This window comes from Euwallacea fornicatus, chromosome 7 (genome assembly GCF_040115645.1).
Source record: "Euwallacea fornicatus isolate EFF26 chromosome 7, ASM4011564v1, whole genome shotgun sequence".
NCBI classification, from domain to species: Eukaryota; Metazoa; Arthropoda; class Insecta; order Coleoptera; family Curculionidae; genus Euwallacea; species Euwallacea fornicatus.
Window position 1 is genome coordinate 928,206 of NC_089547.1, and position 10,452 is coordinate 938,657.

The 10,452-nt window shown below is 44.0% G+C and overlaps 1 protein-coding gene and 1 long non-coding RNA gene across 5 annotated transcripts in view; both read left to right on the forward strand.

Annotated features, from left to right (window-relative positions):
- The window catches only part of Mrtf (Myocardin-related transcription factor), a 48,309-nt gene extending 38,823 nt beyond the window's left edge, over positions 1–9,486 (forward strand). For 3 of the 4 annotated variants that reach the window (XM_066283563.1, XM_066283562.1, XM_066283561.1), the window contains 3 exons: positions 379–609; positions 2,594–2,659; positions 3,638–9,486. In XM_066283563.1, coding sequence (XP_066139660.1) covers positions 486–609; positions 2,594–2,659; positions 3,638–6,156 — 2,709 coding nt within the window. In that variant the 5' untranslated portion in view covers positions 379–485 and the 3' untranslated portion in view covers positions 6,157–9,486. Of the gene's footprint in view, positions 1–378; positions 610–2,133; positions 2,519–2,593; positions 2,660–3,637 lie in introns of those variants that run through there. The other variant, XM_066283564.1, reaches the window with a different exon arrangement.
- Positions 9,487–9,617: 131 nt separating this feature from the next.
- Positions 9,618–10,114, forward strand: LOC136340294 (uncharacterized). The gene is made up of 2 exons (XR_010732282.1): positions 9,618–9,827; positions 9,887–10,114. It is a non-coding gene; the product is annotated as an uncharacterized lncRNA (long non-coding RNA).
- The last annotated feature ends 338 nt before the right edge of the window (positions 10,115–10,452 follow it).

The window sequence follows — 10,452 nt, forward strand, 5'->3', positions numbered from 1 at the left end:
CAACGGTCCAGACGGTTCGAAATCCATGTTTGCGTAAATTATTACGAACGCTCAATTAATATTATTGGACCATTTCAGACGCCAACGTGGTTTAATTAAGCTTCGACCCAAATGGCAGCTGTCAATTACTGCCGTCGTACCACGTTGCCAAATCTTCCAAATGGAGTGTGGAGGGTGCCCTGGGCGTCACCGCCTCCATGTAGACGCTCGTTTAAAGTAAAGTCGTATTATTTCAGTGAAAATTATGCAAAAGTGAAAACAGATGACTAACAACTAACCTACGGTATCGATAGTGAGCGTTACAATGAATCTATTTTTGTAATTATTACACCGATGCGAGGGTATAATCCTAATGAGAAAATTTTGATTTCCTTCCAGAATCGAGTCACCGAAGTGATCCAGGCAGCGGATACTGGCAACTCCAGTTGGACCGAGATTTGGTGGACACCATCTCGGCCATCTACCCGGAGTGGTTCAAGGACAACATGGCGGAGGGTGGGGGGAATGGTGGAGGGGCGAATGGAAGTCGCTCTGCGTCCCCCTTCCGGGAATCGCCCCCGAAAGCGATTATCGACTCTTCGCCCATCCACATGGATCAAAACAAGGAATGTGAGTTGGAAAAAAATAATTTTGGCGTAGTTTAAAAAAATAAATGCGACGAAATGTTTTGGGGCATGAATTGATCTCAATAGCGCCGGATTCCGAGCCAATTTTCGCTGAAAAACTTTGACAACAGTATATTTAGGTTTAGCAATAATAATAATACGGTGAAAGACGGCGAATAATTTGAATGTTACATAAGAGTCTAATAATAAAGCGTTCAGGTAGTGGCACTTTCGTCCTCTTGACACAAACAAATTGTGGGCGGCCGGAACGGACGAGTTATTTTGCTCGGCGCGTGAGAGTCGAATTTATTATTTATATTTGCTCTCTTTAATTGTTTAATCTGCCAAACATTCGTAGACTGTCCGCATAAGTCTGTTTTATCGTCCGCCGAGATGATTGTCAAGGACCGGAACTCCTGCGATTTGTTCAATTCTTCCTCTTTTCCTCACGTTTTAACAAAAAAAAAAAAGAAACCTCCTTAGATGGTGACAATATCCGCAGCTTTTACGGCCCGTGGATAGATGGCGACAATTGCCCTATTCAGTTCTTCTTGCGAGCGAACCACAAAAACTTTTCTTTTTCAACGAACGTAATCGCGACGTAATTAATTTAATGTTATTCCATCCCACGTTACTAACTTTTTCGTTGGGTAATAATTACATGCAAATTGTTAATTTAAAATCCCACTCATTAGGACAGGTTTTATTAAGTGATATACTAAAGGTTTAGTCACGGAAATTATTTTAAGTTTGGAATTATAAGCGTTTACGCAGAAGCAGCGACCACGAATATGAAGTAAGTAATAAAATTGCAAAATAAAAATGTGCAAACAGATCTGCTTTGCGGCCATTCCGCTGGCTAATTACTACAGATAGATAGATTATAAAATTCAATATAAATAGCCGTAAAATGAGGCGGATAATTAGAGAAATTATACATAAATAACAAAAAAGGAACGTCTAAGAATAATTTTTTTCATTTTTACATTTTCTAGTTTTTCTTCCTGAAATTTTACGGATATTTTATTAAGGATGCCGCTCTCGTATTTTCAACTATTCTGATATAGCCGCGGCTAACAACCATTTTTGCATTTTCAAAGCGCCACAATTTACAAACGTCTTGCGCCCGAGAAAATGGTTTTTCCGTTGCTACCCGATAGCGTTTTCAATGTATTACTCCGGGATTGCTCGAAAATGCATCATCTGACGTTCGTCGACTTTAGGTCGCTTGCGATCTGGTTTGGACCGGTCATTACGAAAATAACCATGTGCAGATTTTCAGCGACGAACCGGGGAATTAGGGATGATGGAGGGTCGATTCCCGGTCGGGTATTTTTTTTTTAACGTTGTAAACACAAAAATGAATCATGGGTGTATGCGTGTATATCGGGTGGCATTTTGATTCATTCTAACTGGAAGCTCAGGAATCTGTGTAAATTCTGCTGCTTTATATATCAGGCAGCTTCATCGGAAAAGTATTTTATTTAGCGCACTGCAAATGTAATAATTAACAAAGATAAGAATTTTAGAAAAAATTCGGACCAGTGGCGCCTACACATCTTAGCCCGAGGCCGAGCTCTTCGGGGCGGGGGCCCCACTATGCGTGCCGCCCGGCCATCGTCCAATTTCGAATTTCATTTATTCGCAATCCTGCAGTTGTTTATTTATTCGTCTCTCTCCCTGTCGCCATCGCATTGACATTGACCGGTCGATTACCACCATTTGGTCGCATTTCGATCGGAACATCTGTGCATTTTCGGTGGATGTTTTTCGACCTTTACCAGAAGAACTTGTCGGGTTGACGTCCCGATCGCCCTTCAAACGTGGAATGTGCCTCGGTGCCGTCCATTCGGTGACTCAAAATCTCGTAGACATCGAAAGATGAACTCTGTCGGACCGCGCGTTTTTCTCAGGTTGGGCCCCTTTTCTCACATTTTGACTCGTTTAATGGCCAGAGTAGGTGTCTTAACTTGTTCCTTTTGTTGCAGCCCTCAAGGTAAAACTTCTTCTGCGAAGGCCGCTGGACCAGCTGGTAGCGCAGGGAATAATGCCCCGTAAGTATTACTGATTTATTGCTAATTTTATCGACACGAAATCTGCTTGTTAGGCCGATTTGGCCCAAAAATGAAAACTGCAGGCGAATTTGCTCCCATCAATCTTAATTATGACGAAATCCCTCGGACAGAGATTGAATGCACTGTGCAAAGGGCAGTTCCTTGGACATTTGGTGGTTAACACGCAAATATCGAAAGAATCGACGGCATTGTGCGGCACAAATTTCACTTTCATTGAATGGCGCTGAAGAGGCACGATTTAGATTCGATTCGAGGAGCCGCCGAAATTCGATTACGAAACTCCGTCATACCGAGGACCGAAGGAACAACACATGGGCGTCTTATGGGCTTTAAATTCTTTCGAAAAGGGCAGACATGCCTCTAATTCACATGTGTTGCAAATTGCCCATCGAAAATGCTCGTTTTCGATAAAAAAAAAAGCAGGCGGCAGCAGGATAAAAATACCGAAAAAGAGTTAATAACCTTCGTATCTTTTGTTTGGCATTGATTAAGACGCGGTGTTGCAATACTGAACAACGATCGACGCCCGAGGAATGATATAACCCCGTCTTTTTCTTCAATTTGTTCTAGTTTATCGGCAAAAATACGAAGGATTTGCGTCCTACTTGCACTTTCGTGGAATTAGTTCATTGCTCGCGTGAATATGGATTATAGTTGGCTCAGATACGTCCAAAGCATATCTTTTACAAAGCACTTCAGTATACTTTGTTGAATTCCATTCCTCTCCATGCTAGAAAAACAGATTACACGGCTCCAATGACCATGATCTTGGCGTACTATCGAAAACCGTTTTTCACAAATAATGGGTAAATAACTTATGGGCCATCCCTAAGTACCATCTAGTCACAGTAATTTTTTAGTCGTCTATATTTCTCCTCTGATTGTGACTTATAATGCTTTAGTTCACCATTCATCCTAAAATGTCACTTTTGTAACTTATATTTTTTTTTGTTTCAGCCCACGGGCAACGCCGATCGGCAGAACGTGCGAGAACGGGTGACATTCTAAAGGCAAAGATCCAGCAGCGGCCGCCCCGACAAGAGCTAGAGCGCAGACATATTCTCGAGGCGGATGCGCTACACGCGGATCCGAGCCTGGCCGAGCGGCAGCGCATGCTCAAGAAGGCCCGCCTGGCCGACCAGCTCAATGACCAACTCTCCCATCGGCCGGGACCGCTGGAGCTCATCCAGAAAAACATCCTGCATACGGAGGAGCCGATCGAACAAGCGGTCAAGACAGGGAAAATCCCGTACAAAGCCACCAGCGAGGGCGCGTTAAAACGGCCGCAACACCCCCTTAACTACGTTAATCCCGAGGAGGACTCCCAGGGCAGTTCTGAGGGAGACAGTGCTGTGAGTCCGGGAGCTAGTGATGTGCTCGAGACCGCGGCTAAGTCTGCAGGAATCGTGGTGTCCTTAATCCGCCCTTCTGAAGGAACCGCTGTAGTTCTGACTACAGCCGCGCCCGTTAAAGACAATGGAGGTGATTTAGTGTTTGCGGACTTATGCAGACCGTTGCTGTCTCAAGGAAGCGCCGCAAGTCCCGCGTCTCTCGTATCGTCGACGTCGAGCCTGAGTCCACTGTCTTCGATTGCCAGTCCGGTGCCATGCGCGACCTCTCAACCTGCAACTCCTACTCCCGTTCCGCCACCTCCGCCTCTGCCCTTGAGCACCAGAGTGGTACCGTCCGGACTGAAATGCGACGCCCCTGGCAAGGACAAGAACAAGAAAAAGTCCAAGTCCAAGTCGACCCCTAAAGCCAGAACGATTAAATTTCATGAATACAAAGGACCACCAAGCGCGCAGAAGAGCAACTGCATCTTAAATAGTAACGGGGAGAGTAGCTACGACTTGCTGCTAAAGCAGCAAACACTGCTCCTGCAATTTCAGTTGCAGCTGCAGCACAAATTTCCCCAAATTATCTTGCCAGGGCCTCAGAAGACCGCCACCGAACCAACTCCGAATAGCGCTTCGAGTCCCGGCAGTAACGTAAGCCTGAACGTGCAACTGCCTTCTCCGGCACCCTCTACCTCATCGGAATCATCCTCAGCACCCAGCAGAATCACAGGCAAGCTTGAAGATATGAAAGTCAGCGATCTGAAAGCGGAGCTCAAGAGGCGCAGCCTTCCGGTTTCAGGATGCAAACCCCAGCTTATCGAACGGCTCAAATCTTTCTCGAGTCAGAGTTCGGACACTATAAATCACAATCCCAGTTCGGTAGAATCGACAGCCACCAGTATGGACCAATCGCAGGACTCTCCACAGGTGAAAGATGAACAATCAGAACTGATGGATATCGGAGAACCCCCGAGCCCCGTTCCTTCCGTTCATAAACCTCCGGAGAAGAGTAATGAGGACCTTGTGCGGGAGCAACAGAGACAGATAGAAGAGCTGCAGCGTGAACTCACGCTCAGCCAACTAAAGCTGCAGGCGCTGAATACCAATCGGGCGGAGAACAACACTCAGCTGCTGTTGCAGAAGCACTTGCAGGCCAAGCAGCAGGCTCAACAGCAAAACATCGCGTTGCAAGTGAAACAACTTCAGGCAGAGACGAAACAGGCCCAGGTGAACGAGGAACAGCAACGGCTGCAGCAACAACAGCACCTAGCCTTCCAAAACCAAAAGAATTTGGTGTTGGCGCCGGAGCAACAAAAAAATCCTCCTTCGGTTGGGATCGTGCTCAACGGAGCGGAGGCGACGCTTGTTTATCAGCTGATGCAATGCAAACCGGCAGTTAAAGTGACCAACGGTCACAACAAGGCCAACATACCCAACTTTTTGCTAGCGGACGTGAAACGCGAGTACATTGAAGAGGTCAAGCAGCCACCCGAGATCAAAATCGAATACAGGGATGTGAGTCAAAGCCCCAAGCCGCCGCCGCTGTACGAGGAGGCCACCAAGCAGTTGAATAAGAAGAGCAGCGTCAAGAGTCAAATCGTCGACGATGTGCTGGAGATTTTGATTAAAAACGGAGAGCTCCCTGCCAGTGCCGCTTCATACCCTTCGACGCCCGGATCGGCGGGCCCCAAGGCACAGGAGCCGCTTTACCCGAACATGCAAGGTGTGGGCGCAGACCTCGAGAACAACGTTCAAATGATCGATAGGTGCAGTCCGGAGCCTTCGGCTCTGAGCGGGATCGATCCCAACGAGTTACTGGAGTCGCTCGACAACATGGACTTCAACCAGCTGGTTATGGACCTCGGGCAGCAAGGCAATCTAGACAACAACAACTTGCAAAGCGAAGTGCCCATGGACACCGATGAGTGGCTGGAAGCGCTGATGCCCAACGAGGCCACATATGGAGCCTCGTTGGGCACCAATGGGAGCGCAGCTCCGCATAGCGATAACGTGGTAGGAATGAGCTTCGACCCCCTTTTAGGAATGGTCCAGGATACGTTCGATCCGTTCAACTTGGAGGAGTTCCGGGCGCCCGCGGACTTCACTCTCCCTTGGGACAAGGTGGACTACGCTACGTAATTATCGTTGTATTTTCCGTACGCTTCAATATTCCAGTGATGTGAAACCCGGGTCGATATTATTTGACATTCCACGTTACACGTAAATAGTGACTGTCGATTCGCCTATTTTTTTTTTTGTATGTATATATAAAATAGGCGCGGGACCAGGACGGTCATCATGCAAACTGACCATCGACGCCGATTCACATCGATTACCAGCAGTCGGGATGATTCGCGAATACCTTGCATTGTATATTGTTTTTGTAGATATCTAACAGCATATAATTTTTTTGATGGTTAACAATGTTTCTTGTACATATTATGATATTCTCATTGGCCTTAGTTGTGTTTCGCGCGTGAGGATCACAGACAACTTTGGGATGCTGGGTAGGTGTGTTTAGTTTAGCGTTTTGAACAGTGCCTTTAGAGTGCTTTCGGTCGGTTGTACAAGGCGATGCCATATATTTGCACCAATGGACCTTTCCGTTGTGACCATTTGCCATACCCAAATGTTTAAATTAGCAAAGTATCCTATTTTTCCATCGCCCGCGAATTTTACCCAATTCGCTAGCGGGAGTAGAAAAAACAGTAATATGGTTTTACAGGACACGTTGTTTTGCGGTTAATGATGGGATCTTCAGAGCTGTTACAGTTCCAAAAATACTCCATGAGGGACATAAAGGGTGTCTCATTAAAGAAAGTGCGCTGGCTTTTTGGGCGGATTGGCGCTTGTAATTGGTTTAAATTTACGGCCGATTTAGAAGAGCTCTGACAAAATAACACATTTTTAATTTCAGCTTTTTTATGTGACCTGAAATATCGTGTGGCAAAAATACGAGACACCCCGTTCGAGGTGTCTCAAATTCGGACCTTACCATTCTCCTAAACTAAAGAGACGATTAAATTATGATACCGTTGTTGCTCAAGGGATCTATAGCAAGTCTTAAAGAGTTTTCTCTCTAGTTAACTTCCGACTCCCAGGAGTTTAAACCCCGTTTTCCACTATCTTCTATAAATTTTCTCTGATGTTGTTATCGTGAAAAAAGTTAATTTTCTCAAGTCATGAAGCGTCAAGAAAACCTAAGTATTGATTCGTAGTGGTCGGGAACCGAGAGAATTTTAATCTGAAAGAGGTAACGTCTGAATGCGTCCATTTCTACAACCCTTCGATAGTTTCCAGAAAACACTAACTCAAATCCCGTAATTCGAGAGTGTCCATTCTTTCGCAAAGTCTTTAGTCGAAGCTGCCTATCAAGACTTTCATGTCGATAATCCTCAAGAGCAATAATTTTCCAACCTTCTTCCTGCCCCGAGGGCTTATCTCTTAATGTAATAATTCATTGGTGACATCTGTAATTTTAAACTTTAATATGACATAACAAAAGGAAATGAATTAAACGAAAAATACGGACCCAACCCATACCCAAGCCGACATATTACAGGCCCAGCCCGACCCGAAAGATTTATCTAAATTAGCAACCGAGGTCGGGTTAAGGCTGCGGGCCTGTCGGGTCGGCTAGAGACCTGCAGTTAGGGCTCTCTAATTTGTTATGCACTGCATTTATAATGAGAAAGGAAACCCGTTATCAACGCACCAATTTCGCGTTCCAGAACTTTCCAGAAAGTTCAGCTCAGTTCATTCTACGATCCTTTCAACTTTCAATTTCGGCAAAAACTTTTCTCTCTGGCCTGACATTATCTATTCAATGCTTGTTATAGAATTAAACCTTTTTATCTCTAAAGGACGACTTCTAGAAGTTTCTAAAACCACCGATAATACACAATCATAGAAAGTTCACTCAGCCGTGGCACGAGCACCAACGAAACCTGAAAAAGTCGGGTGTATTCACAATTCTGTTGCCTGCTTTATCTGACGGTGTGTTAAAGTGAATAAAATTTCTGCTTTCGCTGCTCGCAGCGGGTGCGCGAGGTTAGGGGTACGGGTAGTCGAATTATTGAGGGGCTATTTTCCGCCGTTTAGGCCAGTTAATCATTCATATGTTCGATAGTGTCACCATTAAAAATTAGACATTTGGCAAAAGTTCCTCAATTTCGATTTATCAAGTTTCAGTGGCAGCGGATGTGAAAGCATGCGGGCTTCTTTCTAGACCTATTCAATTTCGCTAGAATGTAGTCGACGCCTCCCGCGTGAGATTTTCGAAGTGCCAATGGTAAGGAACGAATCTGAGACCCCATTGATGGGTGTCTCAATCTTAAGTACAACCGTCGAGATATTAAAAAAGATGTGAACAGCGATAAATATGAAGTAAAATATGATTTCGTGAAATGCCCCGAAGACCTCCCCTTGAATCTGGGTCATTCTCTAAAGACGCACGTGCTACAACGTTGCCAAGTTGAAAGGTCGCTAGTCATCTTAAAGTACTTAAAAAGCAACCTTCCGCTAATGGAGCCATTGGTTTGCTCGTTATTTAAATGTTATTAACTTATTAATCTTCAGCGAAGCATTTTGTTTGATTTAAAAACTTAGTTATTAATAGGAAAAATCAGAAAAGCATCGCCCTCCATTGTGTTTTCTTTCTAAAGCAGATGAGCTTGCGGTAAGTGTATTTATTAGAATGTTTGGACCAAATTTAGTAGGTAGTTTGCGCGTCTATTTTAGAAGTGAAAACGAAAAATCCACTTCGTACTAAAATAATTTAGTAAAAGTAATTCCATTATTGTCGGTGTGAGACAGTGGCGGCGCGTAAATGGCCTTCCAAAGTTGTCTCTTAAGGGCCGGTTGTTCCCTTGCCTGTGACGTAATCCTTAGCTAATCAAACGAATCCGGAAAAGCCGGCCCTGGTAGGATAATAACTTACACAAGTGTACAGTTTTGTTTTCTTTTGGCATTAATTAGTATGAAATATTAGAATAATTAAATTTATTTTATTAGGCATATAATGTGGCAGCCAGTTTGTTGGCATGGCTGTGCGAGAAGGTGCGTTAATTTTTTGCGATTTTTATTCGGATCCCGGAAGTGGGCGCCATTTTGGCGCTTATTTTCGTGACCCTGCACTGAACATTTATTTACTTGTAAGGATTTGATATTTATACACACGTAACATCCGTATCCCGGGACCTGGACTTTTACATACACCCTGTATTTAAAAGTCTTCAAGTCTTGGACCAAACATACATGAAATCGTCGTTGTTTCAGCCAAATACTGTTGTTAAAAGCATTGTATTTAGCTATAATTTACAGTGTTGTGTCTTTTGCGCAGGCGCGAAGCGCGCCCGCTTTTAACGGTATGTGGGTGAAAGAGATGCTTTCATTTATTAAATATACCTATTTCTTCGTGATGACGATGATGATAATAATAATGATGATAATATAGAAAAGTATTTAAAATTTATGTTGTTTTATTTCAACGTATGTCAGTGAAGTTCCCAGTTGTAGAACTAAGTGAAATCTGGATTAATGATTAAGTTTGATTACAGTATGGGTGGGCACAACCTGTTACGTATACGTGGCTGATGAAGAATCGTCGCTTCTTGACGGTAAAATTTTGGCCCTACTCCCCCTGTTTGATCGAATGGAATGAAAGGCCGAAGACTCTTGAACGTGATATACAGGCCCCTCTCTGGAGAAATTGGGCTTTGATTTGAACTACCAAGGACTAGGACTATCATCCTCTGTCCAAGAGATTAATTTCGTCTGCTCTTCACGTCAAGTGACGCTATGATCGATCGGTATGGTCGGATTCCTTGATTTTTACCACACATGTGTAGTAGTAACATCGTGCTTTCAGCTCCCAGTGATGCAAGAAAACCCCCAACATGAATCGTGATACATTTAGCGGATTTTACAATGTTAATTCTCCCTCACCCCACACTAAAATCAAAGTGGATTCAATTATCAAGACTATTAACTGTGTGGTCTTTCTGCAGCGACCTGAGAAAATTCCAAAACCTCCGATACACAGTCGACTTCTCTTTACTTTGAACAGTGAAACTTTAATAAATACACAACAAACTTTCGTGTGTTCACATATTAATTAAACCTGTGGTAATCCATTTTTGAACTCCTGCAAGTGCAGCCAATAGATTTCTGGCGACTAATTGAGAAAGTATTGATAAAGGTGATCCTGCTCTAACAAAAAGAGAATATAGTGCAAACCCAACGAGCAAAGTTTCACTTAAAATGCTGCGTGCCCAGTTATCACTTATCATCCTATGCGGGTCCACAAAAGGCTATTAAAAACCAACTTTGAACACGTATCGTTGCTAGAAATAAACCACAACTATCGCCCCCCGAGATCGTAGTGGGCTTTATCGACCTAACAATAGCCCCCGGCAGTCTTATCAATGGGGACAT